Source organism: Bos indicus x Bos taurus, chromosome 7 (genome assembly GCF_003369695.1).
Source record: "Bos indicus x Bos taurus breed Angus x Brahman F1 hybrid chromosome 7, Bos_hybrid_MaternalHap_v2.0, whole genome shotgun sequence".
NCBI classification, from domain to species: Eukaryota; Metazoa; Chordata; class Mammalia; order Artiodactyla; family Bovidae; genus Bos; species Bos indicus x Bos taurus.
The window spans coordinates 41544947-41562399 of NC_040082.1; the positions used below are offsets into that span (position 1 = coordinate 41544947).

The 17453-nt window shown below is 45.6% G+C and overlaps 1 protein-coding gene across 1 annotated transcript in view; it reads left to right on the plus strand.

The window, feature by feature from the left end:
- Nucleotides 1–17453, plus strand: part of ADAM19 (ADAM metallopeptidase domain 19) — a 92222-nt gene that overhangs the window by 56570 nt on the left and 18199 nt on the right. Inside the window, exons 8-14 of the mRNA XM_027545819.1 lie at nt 2858–2929; nt 7918–8084; nt 9990–10074; nt 10828–10967; nt 12877–13054; nt 14786–14875; nt 17227–17422. Coding sequence (XP_027401620.1) covers nt 2858–2929; nt 7918–8084; nt 9990–10074; nt 10828–10967; nt 12877–13054; nt 14786–14875; nt 17227–17422 — 928 coding nt within the window. The remainder of the gene's footprint in view (nt 1–2857; nt 2930–7917; nt 8085–9989; nt 10075–10827; nt 10968–12876; nt 13055–14785; nt 14876–17226; nt 17423–17453) is intronic.

Sequence of the window (17453 nt, forward strand, 5' to 3'; positions counted from 1 at the left end):
TCTTGCCACTCTGTGGATGGTGGATAGGCTCTGTGCTAACTTCCCAGGTCCCGGCTTTGGCTGATTTACGACAAGGGTGGATGGAGGATATGAGAGCCCAGGCTGGGCCCACAGGCTCACAAATCCCTGCCCCCGTCACCTCCTCTTCCCCCACTCCCTCTCCAAGTGGCCTTATATCCTCCACAGGCAGCAATGTATTCCTGACAATGAATTAATCTGAAAGGACGGAAAGACAGGGACGGGGCGGGCTACCTTATCTGTGATTTATAACCTGGTGCTGAGACAGGCCAGGCTTCTCCTGGGCTCTGAACTTGGCATCGGGAATAGAGACAAGGATGGCGTTACTGCCTGGAGAGAGGGTTTTCAGCAGAAAAAATGATCAAGCAGCTCCCTGGGCTGGAGAAGACAATGGCACCCCACCCCAGTACTCTTGCATGGAAAATCCCATGGGTGGAGGAGCCTGGTAGGCTGCCGTCCATGGGGTTGAGAAGAGTCGGACACGACTGAGCGACTTCACTTTCACTTTTCACTTTCACGCTTTGGAGAAGGAAATGGCAACCCACTCCAGTGTTCTTGCCTGGAGAATCCCAGGGACGGGGGAGCCTGGTGGGCTGCCGTCTATGGGGTTGCACAGAGTTGGACACGACTGAAGTGACTTAGCAGCAGCAGCAGCAGCAGCAGCAGTTCCCTGGGCCTAGTTTGGAGCACTTGGAGTGGTTTGTCTTTTGCTTTTTTGTTTTTAGAAAGGTAGAGCAGGTACTTTTTTTTAAAGCTTTTTGTTTTATTTTTGACTACGAAGTACAGCATGTTGGATCTTAGTTCCCTGACCAGGTATCGAATTTGCTCCCCTTGCTTTGGAAGCCCAGAGTTTTAACCACTGAACTGTCAGGGAAGTTCCTTGGGGTGGCTTATTCATTCCTTAGGTAAAGCGGGAGACCTAGGCAGGGGAAGAGCAAGATGGGATGTTGTAGGAGGAGACAGGGTAGCTGTGAGAACAGATGTGCAAGGACTTTCAAGACACAGACAGGACGTGGGCCAGCTAAAGACCAGCTGATGCACTGTGTGGTAGTGTCTGTGTCCACCCAGAAAGTGTAAAGGGGAGGCACTGTTTTCTTTACATCAGAGGTCTGTGAGCTATAGCCCATGGCCAGATCCAGCCCACTCCAGGGTTTTATAAATATTTTCTTAAACACATCCATGCATGTATTGTCCATGATTACTTTTGAGCTAGAATGGCCAATTTGAGTACTTCTGGTAGAGACAGTATGATTGCAAAGCCTACAATATTAACAACCTAGCCATTTAAAAAAAAAAGTTGACTGACTCCTGCCTGAAGCTCTTCAGGACAGCATGATACTTTCCTTAAACTGTGGTGGTATTATCAGGTAGCTGTTTGAAGATAGGATTAATATATTTGAAAGACAATGAAGTCTGCCTCTGATGTTCTAATGAGTATTCACTAAATGCTGCAGCACTTGCTGTGCAGTGAGACCAGTTTAAAAATGCAGTGATTCAGTAAAGAGAAGCTTCAGGATTGACACCTTGGAAAGGTCTGAGTCCCAGAGTCTTACATGGAATTTAACTGTGTAAAAAGCAGTGATGAAAATGAGTTGGTTGCCATTCTGATGGAGGAGACCCAGCAGGGTCCCAAAGCAGTGGGAGAAAAGGAATCGGGTTTCTCCCTGTATCGAGGCTGAGACACACCCCTGTCCAGACAAATACCCCAGGGTGTCTGTTCTTTGTGTTCTTGAATATTCTTGTGGGATTTTGTGGAGGAAGGATATGAAGGTTTGAAGTAACATATATTCATGTATATCCAGAGTAATTCAGATGGTAACACAGTAATTCTGTGTTACCACGGTAGTGTGTGGGACATATCTATTCTTTTCAAATTTAGGCTGCAGTTGTGGCAAATCTTATCTTTATGCCATGAAGCATTCCTTCATCATTGCAGCTGAATATGATATATCCTTTTGAAGCAGTTATGATGAATGTGAGGCTACCTGTGGAAATGTGCTCCTCCTGGTACCCGTGGCAGACATTTCTGATCGAGCACAGCACTCTTTCCTGCTGAGCCCCTTGCAGCCTCAGAATCCTTCTTGATATGGAAGGCACTTCCAGTTGATCTGAGTGATGCGCCAGATTAAGCCTGTTCGCCAGGATCTTATGATCCTCATTGCTAGCAGTCATTTTGTGTCATTCACGTGGCCTCTTGTTGCAGTTATTTCTGTGCAGGTTTTCTCAGCCCATTTCAATGTCATACTCCTTAAATACAAAATCTGCCTTCGTTGTTATTTCTGATCCCCTCTGTGTTCTAACTGAAGCTCCTTCAAGGTTAGGGCCAGGACCTCATACTTTGTGTCCTGCCCAGCACCACGTGCAGTGCCTTGCACACTGGGGGTGTTCAGCAACAGTTTGACCATGCTGACTGATTACCTGCCTGGAGACCTTGGGTGATCTCTGTGATGGGGGCTTCGTGTTGGGGTGATGACTGTGGCAAGGACTGGATTGGTCCCTCTTCTAAGCCCCAGTGGGAGTTTGCAGAAGGCCTTGTAATTAGGGGGACAGGAGAACAGGGTCGACCTCACAGGCTGGAGGAAGACAGTTCAGTTCACTACACAGCTACTGCATGCCTACTGTGTGCCTGACACTGAACTGTTAGCTGGAGATACCAGGATGGATGTGACTCAAGTTCTGCCTTCGCCGAGCTGACACTGTGTCAGGGAGATAGTCCTAAGGAAATGACTGCTCACAGAAGATGGGAGAAAGTGAAGGAATTCACAGACAAGTAATGGGATACATGAGGGGTCCTGGGAAGGATTCTGGGTTCTCATCTACTTCTGCTTGCCCGATTTAGTTTCAGAAGAATGGACTGGACCAAGATGCCACCAAACACAAGCTTATGGAGATCGCCAATTACGTTGATAAGGTGAGACCAGGTGTGTACTTGTGGGAAGGGTGCCAGCACCTTAGTGGAGCTGCCCACAGGAGCTGACCTGCCTCTTCCTGGAGCAGCTGCCCTGTCAGCTTCCAGGAGGCAGTAGCGATGCTGCAGGGCCTCGGTGCTCACAAGTCATCAGCTGCATGGACCTAGCCAAGTAACTTGTCTTGTTTGGGTTGCGGTTTTGTTTTTTAATTTACAAAATAGGGTTGATTTAAACCAATAGCTTTCAATTATTTGTGTTTTTCCAGTGGACTGCTTTTTCCAATGTCTAATATAAAAGTCCAAGGAAAAAGCTGAAGATAGGGCTGAGGACCCAGAGCACTGTCCTCTGACACCCTCACCCTCACCCCTGCCTTAAAGTTGAAGAGTGGATTGCTTAGGGTCAATCTGTGTCATCTCCGCCTGTTAAACGGTTCTAAAATTATTTGGTTTTGTCTCTTAGAAAGGCTGAGCAGAGGGTTAACTTTCCTAGGTCAGGCTCTTTTAAAACATGCTCTTAGGAAATACCCAAATTCTTTAACTTGACCAGAATAGGCTGGTCTGGGACTTGGAAATACTTTGTTTATATGAAAGAATGCAAAACGAAGTAGAAGAGGTAACCTAGAATGGCAGTGACCTCTTGATAGGCAAGTAGTAAATAGTTTTTAAAAGTAGATTTTAATCATCTGGTATTGCAGGTCTCTGTGAGAATCTGATCACATTTATTATACAGTCTCAGGGCACTCAGAAAATCTCTGAAGCTTAACTCTTGGTCTGCTAGGGATTCATAGATCCCAAGTCTGAAGGGGGAATCATTTTTTTTAAATATTGGAGGATAAGCAAGAGAACTTCAATATTTTTAGGGATTTACAAGCAAATTTGGTAGTGTTCTGGAATCATTGGATGGGAGGGTCTATGCCCTCTATTTTTGCTTCAGATGACTCTGGAATGCTGGTCATTGACAGGTGAAAGTTAAACACAACACTGGCATTTCCTGGAAGGGAGGACTCCAGGGACCCACTCCAGTCCTCTCTCTAGCCTTCAACTCCTCAACAATAACATCGAAATGATCCCACAGCCCGAACACTCAGCATCTGGGAAAATAAGAAAAGCTGTTTCCCGGGGTAGACCCTGTTATCACCCACGTGATGTCTATTGTTCTGGAGACACTGCAGGTGGGAGACTTGGCTGGGTTTCCTTTGTGGACTCTGCAGCTGGTCTGGGTGTTAGAACTGGGGGTGCTAGTGAAAAGTGGAAGGAGAAGAGAGGCGCTAGCCAGCCCCATCCTTGTTGGAAGTCCCCAACCTTGCCTGCTGGTTTGTTCTGTGAAGCAGCCTTGGTTCTCTCATCTGCAGCTGAGGTTAGTCACCCCTGGCTGGGGTGAGGGCAGGCAAGCCCATTTCTCTCAGGCTTGCTGACCCAGCTCCTTCAACTGGACTGTTACGGAACTAAAACTGGAATGCACTGCACTCATTTGCCGAATCATGGACCTAGTCTAGAATGTTTTTCCTTCCCTATGAAAAAGCCAAGTCAAGTCCTTGAAAAGCTCCCTAGTGAAGCAAGTTTGAATTGGAATCCAAACCCTTCATTTTCTGGAATGATTGACCTGGCACAAAACAGGGAAATCACAATTTCCATTGAAATCAACTGATATTTTGCTGAATCTGGAGACCATTTACACCACAATTTCCTGGGGGCAAGTTGATTCCCTGGATGGGTAGACTCTGGGGTCTAATAATCCAAGTCTTCATCCCAACTCTGCCAGCTTCCTGCTGAGAATTCAGCAAGTTACTGAACTTCTCTAAGCCTCAGTCTTTAATATATAGAAAGTGCTTGATAAACATTGATGCTATGATTGTTATTTTTACCAGGGGCTGTACCTGCCACTTTTGGATTGAGATGACATCTCCTGCTTACATGACCTAGGTTTAGCTGTGATGACTTTTTTTTAGGCCAAAGCATGAGGCATGCAGCATCTTAGTTCGCTGACCAGGGATTGAACCCATGCCCCCTTGCATTAACCACTGAGCCACCAGGAAAGTCCCCATGATGACTTTTTTTTTAAGTTGCTGCCTCAGTATTCTCTAGGGCTTGGCCAGTCAGGGAATTTCTGGTATCTATGCCTTCTAGTACTTAGCTTTAAAGTAAACCTTCTTCCTACTACGTGTGTGTGAGATGAAAGATAGCGTGTAATAAAGGTTAGATGTAGCTCTAGCCTTAAGGAGCCCAAGAATCAGGTCTCATTTATAGAATTTCAGGATCTCTGGATTGCGCAAAATCATGAGGATTATCTGGGACGTTTACAGCCTCATGCTTACAACCTGTTTGTGGTATCCTTTACAAAACCTGAGAACTTCCCGTGATGGGGAAGGAAATTTCGAAAGTAAGCACATCTCTGTGTATATATTATCATTTATACCCATTTACTTCCAAAATGAGTGGGAGACATCTTTCAGTAAAGTCATATACAATTTGGTATATCCACGGCATGGAATACTGGTCAGCAAGAAAAAAGAAGTGGCAGAATGATATAGACAGCAAGATGGACGAGACTCAGAACATGCTAAATGAAAGAAGACACACAGGACCACGTATTATATAATTCCATTTGTAGACTATATCCAGAAAAGGTAAATCTGTGGAGATAGAAAGTAGATTAGTGATTACCCCTGTCTAGGGGTGAAAATGGGCAATGATAGTAATGGACATAAGGTTTCTTGTTGGTATGATGAAAATACTCTAAAATTAAGAATACACAGAAGAACTGTACAAAAAAGATCTTCACGACCCAGATAATCACGATGGTGTGATCACTGACCTTAGAGCCAGACATCCTGGAATGTGAAGTCAAGTGGGCCTTAGAAAGCATCATTACGAACAAAGCTAGTGGAGGTGATGGAATTCTAGTTGAACTATTCCAAATTCTGAAAGATGATGCTGTGAAAGTGCTGCACTCAATGTGCCAGCAAATTTGGAAAACTCAGCAGTGGCCACAGGACTGGAAAAGGTCGGTTTTCATTCCAATCCCAAAGAAAGGCAATACCAAAGAATGCTCAAACTACCACACAATTGCACTCATCTCACACGCTAGTAAAGTAATGCTCGAAATTCTCCAAGCCAGGCTTCAGCAATATGTGAACCGTGAACTTCCTGATGTTCAAGCTGGTTTTAGAAAAGGCAGAGGAGGCAGAGATCAAATTGCCAACATCCACTGGATCATGGAAAAAGCAAGAGAGTTCCAGAAAAGCATCTATTTCTGCTTTATTGACTATGCCAAAGCCTTTGCCTGTGTGGATCACAATAAACTGTAGACAATTCTGAAAGAGATGGGACTACCAGACCACCTGATCTGCCTCTTGAGAAATTTGTATGCAGGTCAGGAAGCAACAGTTAGAACTGGACATGGAACAACAGACTGGTTCCAAATAGGAAAAGGAGTTCGTCAAGGCTGTATATTGTCACCCTGTTTATTTAACTTATATGCAGAGTACATCATGAGAAACGCTGGACTGGAAGAAACACAAGCTGGAATCAAGATTGCCAGGAGAAATATCAATAACCTCAGATATGCAGATGACATCACCCTTATGGCAGAAAGTGAAGAGGAACTAAAAAGCCTCTTGATGAAAGTGAAAGTGGAGAGTGAAAAAGTTGGTTTAAAGCTCAACATTCAGAAAACGAAGATCACGGCATCCAGTCCCATCACTTCATGGGAAATAAATGGAAAACAGTGGAAATAGTGTCAGACTTTTATTTTTCTGGGCTCCAAAATCACTATAGATGGTGACTGCAGCCATGAAATTAAAAGACGCTTACTCCTTGGAAGAGAAGTTATGACCAACCTAGATAGCATATTCAAAAGCAGAGACATTACTTTGCCAACAAAGGTTCGTCTAGTCAAGGCTATGGTTTTTCCTGTGGTCATGTATGGATGTGAGAGTTGGACTGTGAAGAAGGCTGAGCACCAAAGAATTGATGCTTTTGAATTGTGGTGTTGAAGAAGACTCTTGAGAGTCCCTTGGACTGCAAGGAGATCCAGCAATCCATTCTGAAGGAGATCAGCCCTGGGATTTCTTTGGAAGGAATGATGCTAAAGCTGAAACTCCAGTACTTTGACTATCTCATGCCAAGAGTTGACTCATTGGAAAAGACTCTGATGCTGGGAGGGATTGGGGGCAGGAGGAGAAGGGGACAAGAAGAGGATGAGATGGCTGGATAGCATCACTGACTCAATGGACGTGAGTCTGAGTGAACTCTGGGAGTTGGTGATGGACAGGGAGGCCTGGCGTGCTGCGATTCATGGGGTCGCAAAGAGTCGGACACGACTGAGCGACTGATCTGATCTGATCTGATCACTTTACAACTTGGTAAATTTACTAAAAAATATTACCCTTAAAATGGGTGGATTCTATGATGTATAAATTATGCCTTAATAAAGTTGTTTTAAATATTCATATACAAGAAAAGTTTTTAGATGTATATAAAAATAAGGCCCATGAAAGGAATTGGGTGTGGTGATTGTACCAGACACATGAGCCAAGGGTAGGTACTTGTTACAGATGACAGTGAGGCTTAGCTCTTGACCAGCTTTGAAAGTTTCTTCCTATTTTAAAATGAAATGTATCTTCCTGTCTGTTCTGCCTATTAACTGAGCCCCACTTTAGGCTCATGTGTAATAGCACTGGTCCTTTCTCCACTAAGAGCCCTGTGCATGTCTGAAAGCAACTCTGTGTCCTGTCTCAGTCTTCGTTTCTCTCAGCTAAGTCACCCCAGCTCTGCTACCAGAGGCCGAGCCTCTCTCAGGATGTTGTGCCTCTCTCAGGCTGTCTCCCTTCTGAGAAATCTGAAGAGCAACACCTGTCCCCTCCTCCCCTGGAGGCAGGTAGAGAAGAGGAGTCTGGAATCTGAGCTCTGCGCACTTGGGCTGGGAAGGGGTTCATACTCTCGCGTGGTGCCGACAGATGACGCTGTGACTTTTCCGTGTGTGTTTTCAGTTTTACCGATCCTTGAATATCCGGATTGCCCTCGTGGGCTTGGAAGTGTGGACTCATGGGAACATGTGTGAAGTTTCAGAGAACCCGTACTCTACCCTCTGGTCATTTCTAAGCTGGAGGCGCAAGCTGCTCACCCGGAAGAACCATGACAACGCGCAGTTAATCACGTAAATAGCCTTTTCCATGTGTGTTGCCTTGCCCTTGGCTGCCAAGCCCCTGCTCCCAGCGCGTGTGCCGTCTGTCCTTTCTCCCCAGTGTTGACAGTTGGCTGGACTAAGCTATCCTGACTCTCCGTTCCAGTACCCAAATATTCCTCAGGCATGTGCTCTGTGCCCAGTATATTCAGGAAAATACTAAAAAGCCCGAGTCATAACAATTCCAAGAAGTGTTTACAACCCAAATTAGAAAATTAGTGCCTTAGACATATTTAGCTGAGTCTCTGAATCAACTGGATGTGTATTTGGGAAGTGACTGACTGTTCGTCGTGGCTGCTTTGAAACAGACTTTCTAAGGGGCTCACCCTGATCTTCATGGTGCTTTGTTCTAGTGCAGGAGTTGATCTCCCCATGCAGGCCCAGAAGAGGGGCCTCCTCAGCTTGTCCTTCATGTCATTCCCAGGGTCTCAGGGCCAACTGCGAGGTAGTCAAGTGGCAGATGATGCAGGAATAGTGTGTTTGAGGGGAGGGAGACATGGGGTGAGAGAGTGGTTGTGTTGGAGTTTGTTCAATCCCAGAAAGAAAAGGACAGAAACTGATGGGGGTCATGGCGGCCTGTGACAGTCCCCTGTGATGACAATCTGGTATTTATTAGTGCTGACTTCCAAAGGTATTCTGAGGAAGTTACAACAAAAAGCACATACATAATAAAGCCATTTTTTCCTGTTCCCTAAATATCTCTGAAACAACAATCATTTAAACCTTTGTTTACACTTTAAAAGAGACCAAGGAAATAGCTCTGCTAAAAGCCTGAGTTCTTGCTTCTTGATGATCTTTGAAAGTCTGGTGTCCTGCTTTGGGCAAGACCTAGAATCCAGTTTCCAGTATAACTTCCTCAGTGCCATGTCTAAGTTTATCAGACAATCAATAGGGCTTCCTAGAGATTTGCATGTATTTTTTTTTTGCAGATTATTTCTCTAAAGATAAATCTGCATTGAATTCAGCGAACATGTGTTAAGCACCCGCTGTGTGTCTGATTCTAAGCTAAGTTCTCATGATCCCAAAATAAATAAGATAGTCTTGGCTCTCTGAGATGTCATGGACTATATAAGAAGGCAAACACAAAGATATGAAAGCATGATGTAATAAATTTCCATGTAGATCCTTTAAATAAATTTCATGGTTTGTGGCATGCACAAAAACACCGATATTTTATTCATTCCTTTGCCCCTGTGCTGGATGCAGACAGCTGAGAAAAGAGTGTATTAAACTAGGGGGATGTAGCTGGCTGTTGGCAGATTAGGGTCACAGTCGCAAAACAAAGGCAGAAACAGCTCATCCTCGCACCCAGCTGCACTCTATCCTGATGGGACACATCTGTTTCCTTGGCCCCAGAGTGATTCAGGAATGAAACATCAGCTCCCACAGCTGCTGCCCTGACTGCCCCCCCACCAACCCCCCCCCCCGCTCCTCTGCCATACACATACCACAGAACCAGGGATATGGTGGGGGACCTTGACAGCTGGCGGAAGTGGGCATGATTCACTTCAGCAGTAGAACCTGTGCCACCCTTCCCTCATCCCCACCCTCTGACCTTTTCCTCTGCAGCAGGAATGGGATGCAGCTTTGCAAGCCCTGCCCATTTCCTTCCAGGGGATGGGATTATGGCCGTACTGTGGGAAGAAGTGACCTTTTGCTTTCTTTTTCTGTTTGTCTAGAGCGGTGGGAGAATAGGTGAGAAGAATTGAGAGGTGTGGTGACCTGGGAATTGTTGCGTTGGCTTAGAGTAGCAGGACCTCTCCCCTTGGGAATGATCTGGGACTGTCAGCAGGGCCAAGGAAGGCCATGATGGCTTCTGGGCACATGGGAGCAGCCCCCTCAGCCCCTACCCTAGTCACCTCTCCTTCCTTCCCTCAGGGGCATGTCCTTTCATGGCACCACCATTGGCCTGGCTCCCCTCATGGCCATGTGCTCCGTGTACCAGTCTGGAGGAGTCAACATGGTGAGTCTCAAACCATTATTAATGCTGCAGAAAGTGGAAAATTGCCTTACAAAATAGGAGACCATCTTCTAAATGTATACCTGTGGCGGATTCATTTCAATATTTGGCAAAACTAACACAATATTGTAAAGTTTAAAAATAAAATAAAATTAAAAAAAAATATTGTGTAGGAAGTATTATAGGAAAAAAGGTTGGACATAAAGAAGGGAAGTTTTTTTTAAATGAAGGTATTAAGTTCTAAGAGGTGGAGGTACTAAGGGATGAATTTTCATTTACTGTCATTTATTCCCAGTTCTCAAACTCAGGAGAACCCTGAAGCAATTACATGAATCATACATCACTACATCTCTTATATGGTCCAGACCAGGGCTGACAAATTATAAGATACAGAGATAAAAATGATTTTGTTTCAAGCCTTGGGTTCTGTGTATCTTTATGGAGCAAGAGCCTGTCTCAAAGTCACAGTTAGGAAATCATTGCCTTCTTTTGAAGTTCTCTCTGAGTTTGTGAGAATGTTTGTGCTATTCGTTTCTGGCCTGTAAAGTAGACAGCAAGGAGGCTACTGGGCATTTATCTGCCAACCTCTCTGTCGACCTGTGCTTACTGACAGATGCTGCAGGGTACTTAAGATCATGGACTTTAGTCCCTGAGCCTGTATGCCCAGCAGTTGTGTTATCAGTGGAGAGCTTGGCTAAGGAAAAGGCAGGGCTGCAGAGGGGAGCTGTCTTTGACCTGAACTCTCTCCCCGAGCAGGACCACTCTGAGAATGCCATCGGCGTGGCCGCCACCATGGCCCACGAGATGGGTCACAACTTCGGCATGAGCCACGATTCCGCGGATTGTTGCTCAGCCAGCGCGGCTGACGGTGGGTGCATCATGGCTGCTGCCACCGGGTGAGTCAAGCGGGAAGCTGAGGATGGGGAAGAGGGCAGAGTGCGAGAGGCCAGTGCAGACCAAGTGTTGCTCCAGGCCCAGGGAGCCTCTGTTATACTTCTGACACGGGCCTTGAAGAGAGAAGGGGAAGAAGACCAAGAAAACAAATGTTGGAAGCAGCACATGTTTCTAGCAGAAACTTTGGTGTGGTAGAACCTGTTGTTATTGTTTAGTCCAATTCTTTGTAACCCCATGGACTATAGCCCACCAGTCTTCTCTGTCCATGGCATTTCCCAGACAAGAATTCTGGAGTGGGTTGCCATTTCCTTCTCCAAGGGGGTCTTCCCAACCTTGGGATGGAACCTGCATCTCCTGCATTGGCAGGCAGATTCTTTACCACTAAGCCACCAGGGAAGCTGATGAAACTTGAGATTCACTTAATTTCTGCCTCGGTGGTCTTCAGCTGTAAAATTGGTCTGACCATATGTGTCTTTTCCACTTCATGAATTTTTGGCTGAGAACCCATTTATAACAGTCACAACCCTTCATCCCTTCATGTGAAGGAAGTGTGATTAGGGCTGTCACACCTAGCCCTGGAAGCACTGATGTTGCCTCCAGAACAAGGAGAAAGAAGGACAGCAACCCCACACCCACAGTGACTCCTCAGGGGTTTTGCAGGCTGCATTTACCACAAGGAATGGGGACAAGGCAGCTCCATCTCACTGTAGTTCTGAGGGGTCTTTAAACCAGAGCCTTTTAAAGAGAACTCTGAAGTTGCTTCAGAGGACTTAGAGTCAGTGTCTGGACTCACACAGCAGAGAGCAGCAGGTTCTTCAGGGAACTGAGTCACTCTTCAGAAGGCATCATGGTGGGAGCTTGTGTTCCTCCTACGGAAAGCCACTAGGGCCGGCTCATGCTGCTCAGGGAGTGGTGTTGCTGTGTCTCTGAGAGGAGATGCAGCTTGCTTGGTGTTCCAGTGTCTTCTGCTCACTTCGTGGAAAAAGTGTCACACAAAGGATGATGTTGATATGAAAGAGACAGACAGCTCCATGGTTCATGCTCAAATCTCTGCTGTTTGAACAAGGTTCAAGCTCGCTGTTAAGTCCACCTCTTTCTCTCTCAATCTAAAAATCTTATTCATAGACAGGTGGTTGAGAGAGTTATGTTAATTACTACAATTTGTTTTAAACTGTTCAATTTAGTAATTTAACAATTTTTAGTGACAAGCTTTTTGTGACATTCCTGACAACTGAAGGAAACCCTCCGGTGTCTAACCTGTACTTGGTTTAGGTAATTGGGATCAGGATAACTCTTCCTCTGTACACCCAGATCATGGTACCTACCTGTCACCAAGGAGTGCATGACTTCTGATTCTTTTCCCCAATAGCGGGATGTAGGGCCTTTCACACTCTTGCGATACAGACCATGTGTTTGTGAGTTGGGCCGTTGAGTTTGGAGCGCTGCCTGCATCATTAGAACAGAGATCAGATCACTGGCCCAACAAAGAAATTAAACCCATAACTTGGCCTTTTTTGGCCTGGTCTTCTGTTCTAAGAAAATCTCCATCTAATATCAGCTTCAGGAAAAGTTTGGGTTGGCTGGAATTTTATTCCGCTCTAAGGCTCAAGAGACCTATTGTAACATACTAGTTATCCTTTATTTATTGCAACTCCTTCATGGAAAGGGCTGAAATCATTGCTTCGGATTCTCAAATAAATCCTCCATGGAGAGAAAGGGGAAAAAAAAAAAAAAACATGTGGTGGTTAATATTTCTTAGTTCATAGAAAGTTAATGTACAGGTGATGTTCTCAGGGGGCAGAATGTATGTGCATGGGCCTGTGGGGGTCTGGATCCAGCTGGAATCAGACTCATGGGCGGCAGCTTGATGCTCAGACCCCCCAGCTGATTCCGCCCTGGCTCTCCTCCCAGGCACCCCTTTCCCAGAGTGTTCAACAGATGCAACAGGAGGGAGCTGGACAGGTATCTGCAGTCAGGCGGGGGGATGTGTCTCTCCAACATGCCAGACACCAGGACGCTGTATGGAGGCCGGAGATGCGGAAATGGGTACCTGGAAGATGGGGAAGAGTGTGACTGTGGGGAGGAGGAGGTAAGGTGTCATGCCATGTTAGTGGGAGGGGAAGAATTTATAGTGACTTCAAATCTCAAGGTCAAAGAGCATGTATCTGAAAATTAGTCATAGGCATTTCCTACATACATGTGGAGGTCAAAGACCCCATCACAAATAACATGTGGGGAGTAAGCCTTAAATATGGACCATTTATGTAGATTCTCCCAGTTTGAGGTTGACAGTATCTGTGTCCAAAATGCAGGGGAGTTCTCCTTGTGAGCATCTGATCTATACAGAAACCACAGTCTTGGCCAGTGGAGCTACAGATGGCTTCCTTGGCTGTCCACAGCTGGATACGTGAACTTGAACCTGGGCATTATGAGGATACTTAAAATAACAAGCTCATGCTCTTTGACCTGTAGAAGAAATGACTGAAAGGGGCTTCTAGGAGGAAGAAAGAGCAGAATTGATGGTGTACAAGCCCTTTCCTTCCTTCTGATCTTCAGGATGAATATAGTAGGCATATCATAGCTCTGTCACTTCTGACAGATGCTCGCGGTTCTACAAAAAGCAGAACTGGATAGTTTCATATCTATTTTATGAAGCATGAAAATATGAACGTTAACGTGCAGAACAGTTTGTGGGAGAATGTGTCAGTAGTCTATGCATTCAGAATAAACTCTGGGGATGAGATTGAGGGTCTGTATATGTGGGTAAAGACTATTTGCTTTTTTAATCTTCTCTATGGTTTGACTTTTTTAAAATGCCAGCACATAACTTTAATAAAAGAAGAACCATTTAAAGGCTTCCCACCTGCACCAGCATGAGTTCAGAGAGATCGGCCCAGACCCTTCAGAAAGGAGAGAGTTGTATTATCATGGAGGGCCCAGTGAGGTTAAGGGGCCCACTCCTGAGTGGGCTTGGCCAATGGCTTATATTCAGAGCAGTTTCTCCTTCAACAAATGAGTATGTGATCTAGGTCATGTGCCAGGGATAGGAAAATAAATGGTAGAAAAAAATAGGCATGGTCCCTGTCCTTATGGGGTATATAGTCCAAAGCCAGAAACACACATTGACCAAATAGCTGCAAAAATGTATAAATACAACTGTGGTAAATACCAGGAGAGCCAATAGCATGATGCTAGGAGTGTATGTAACGTGAGGGGAGCTGCCCGACTCAGGTGGGGGTGGACTCTGACCCTACACTCGAGGGCTGAGGTAGGAGTTAGCGAGGGGCACGAGGACGGGAAGGCACACTTTAGCTAGTGGGAGAGCTGTGCCTTGGGGTGGGAAGACGCCTGGTGCTCTAGAAGGGGAGGAGCACAGGTCCGCCTGGATCCCAGGAAGACATGGTCTCTGGATGTTGGATTGGGGATGAGAAAAACAAATCATGACATTTCCTTATAATGTAGTACTATGCTAAAAATCACATTTTAGACGAATCCATGATTGCAAGGAAAAGTGGGGGTAATGTGTTAAGTTTAAAAGCAGTATGGATACTGTGATTTTGTAAAATAACTATATGTTTATAAATGTGTCAAAATGCAGTTGTGTCTGATGATTCTGCTTGTGTATATTCTCTACAATATATACATACTATCTTAATGATAAAGCTATAAAGTGGTGTTTTGGGTAGAGATTTCCCAGGGAGCTGGAGTTCCAGGGGCACATAAGGTGGGATAGGAGGTAAAGGCCCCTCCTCCTGCCTTGTCTCCCATCTCCCTGCTCTGCTGCCTCTGAGGCTCATGCCCCCTCTTGCTGCCTCCCCAGGAATGTGAGAACCCCTGCTGCAATGCTGCTAACTGCACCCTGAGAGAGGGGGCCGAGTGTGCGCACGGCTCCTGCTGTCACCGCTGTAAGGTAAGGGGCCCTCCCCACCCAGGGTTCTGACCTGACAGTCTGAGGCTCTGCAGGGGCTGATGGCCAGGATTCAGCCTCAGTCCTGGGGAAGTGGTGGTGTCAAAGTTAGCCAGAAAGAGCCTTTGAACAAAGCTTCCCTTTTTCTATATTTGACCTCACTGGGTTCAGATTATCCCAGAAGGCTGTGTGGGCCTCCTGGAAAGTGGGAAATTAAAAAAAAAATGTCCAGAGAGAGTAGGCTTGATTTTATTTGGCATTCATAATATTCCTCATTACAGTTTTGATTAACATTAAGGGATTGCTTGTTAGGTGCCAGGCACAGTGCAGAGAATTTTATATGTGTCATCTCATTCAGTCCTTATAGAACACCTGTGGGGTTTATGTTAATATCCTCAACTTAAGATGTAGAGACTGAGGCTCAGAGGGTATAAGTGACTTCTCCAGGGTTAAACAGTGAGGAAGGGGCTGAACCAGGTTTCTCTGACTCTGGAGCCCACATTCTTAGTATTGATTGGAAGAGCACACCATTTTTACCACTAATGTTACTATAGGTCTGCATTCTCTTATCTACAATTCTGAAATTCAGGAAGTTCTAAAAACTGAAAAAAAAATTTTTTTTAACTCATTTGGTGGCTAAATTGGATCTGAATTGACATAAATCTAATTATAGTTTTTTTTTAAAATCACACTTAAAGCAAATAGTGTATTTCATTGCAAAAACATTAGTGTGTTTGATTATAAGGTATAATCCTAGGCCTTGATGCTGGGTTATGTAATATACATATGTCATGTGTATGTATATAGAGAGAGATATACACATATACATATGTATGTACATCTGTGTAATGTCTGCTTTCTCAAATCTGTGAAGTCTGGGGCCCATCTGGTCCCAGGGTTTTAGATTGGATCGTGGACTGTGCTTCCACATACCACATGCTCAGGGCTCATTATGTTCCCCATACTGTTGAAGTGCTTTACTAGAACATTCTTTCTAGCATGACCTTCTAGCAATAACCACGAGAGGGTTATTGTCCTCATGCACGCATGAGAAAGTGCATCAACAGAGGTTTGCTGCCTAAGGCGCTGGGATTTGAACCCAGGCAGACTGGCTCCAGGGTTGGTGGGTCTTTTTCCCCTCCATCCTGCTGCTGGGTGGGGAGATGCATCTGAGGCCACCCTTGCTCTGAGACTGTCAGCAAGCTGCTCAGCTGGCCCGCTCCCACCTTCCTCCTGGGATCCCTCGTGGGTGGTGTGGAGTCACCCAGGAGTGTGGCGGGGTGCTATTCTCAGACATAGCTCTCTTTGCCTGTTCAGGGGAACTCCCATGCCGTCTGTATGATTTAAGACAGACCCGGCATCCCTCAGAGAGGCTGTGCTGTGTCAGGTCAGGATCTCAGGCTGAGGCCTGAGAATGAACGTAGAGAGCACTCGTCCCCGGGTCCCAGGATTTCAGCTTGGATCTTGGAAAGGCTTTCCCTGCAGAGAAGTGTGTGGGAAAAGATGAGCCCTGGAGTCTGAGATCTTCATTTCCAGCCCTGTGTGTGATTGGGGGCAGCTATTACCCATCCAAGCCTGAGTTCTCTATCTGTAAGATGGGAAGAGTACTAATAACACTGACCCCACCTAGGGAGGCTGGAAGACTCGAACAGAAACTCAGACTTACCAGTTGCCCAAGGTGTGCTATTTGATCAGGTTATTTCATCTGCAGAATGGGGCAAATAGCAGTATCTAGCTCATGGACATTGTGAGGATCTCATGAGATGAACATGTGCAACATACTTAGCCTGGAGCTTGACTCCGTAATGTGGGTGTATTATTGCCAGAGTGCTTGTGAATTCAAAGATGCATGAATGCTAGTTTGTGTGTGAGTGTATCTATACATATATACTAGTGGGCTTTGCTCTTCTGCCACTTACTAACCATGAAACTTTGGAGACATGCCTCAGATTTCCTCATCTATAAAACAGGGATAATTATATTACATAGGACTGTCATGAAGACTAAATGAAATATTATTTGTCCTGGGCATTTAAGTAGGAGCTCCATAAAGTAGCTGTTATTACTAAAGCACTTAGTGAACTGTAAATAGTTGCATAAATATTATTTCTTACCTGATCTTAAGACTGCTATGTAGAGTTAACATGTGTAAAACCACCTTGAAACTAAGTGTTAGATGTTTCATGTTAGATGATTTATGGTGGTTTAAGCTAATGAGGTCATGTAAAAAGTGCTCTGAAATAATGGTGAGGGATTTTCTGTTCCATGGGAGTGATGCTCATGAGCCCTTGCTGGGAGGATTGAGGACAGGTGGGAGATTGACTTTATCCCCCGCTTCTTGTTCCTCGGCTCAGCTGTTGGCCCCGGGCACGCTGTGCCGTGAACAGGCCCGGCAGTGCGACCTCCCGGAGTTCTGCACGGGCAAGTCCCCCCAGTGCCCCACCAACTTCTACCAGATGGACGGCACCCCTTGCGAGGACGGCCAGGCCTACTGCTACAATGGCATGTGCCTCACCTACCAGGAGCAGTGCCAGCAGCTGTGGGGCCCTGGTAAGGCACTCTCCAGCGAGCGGACCACCCT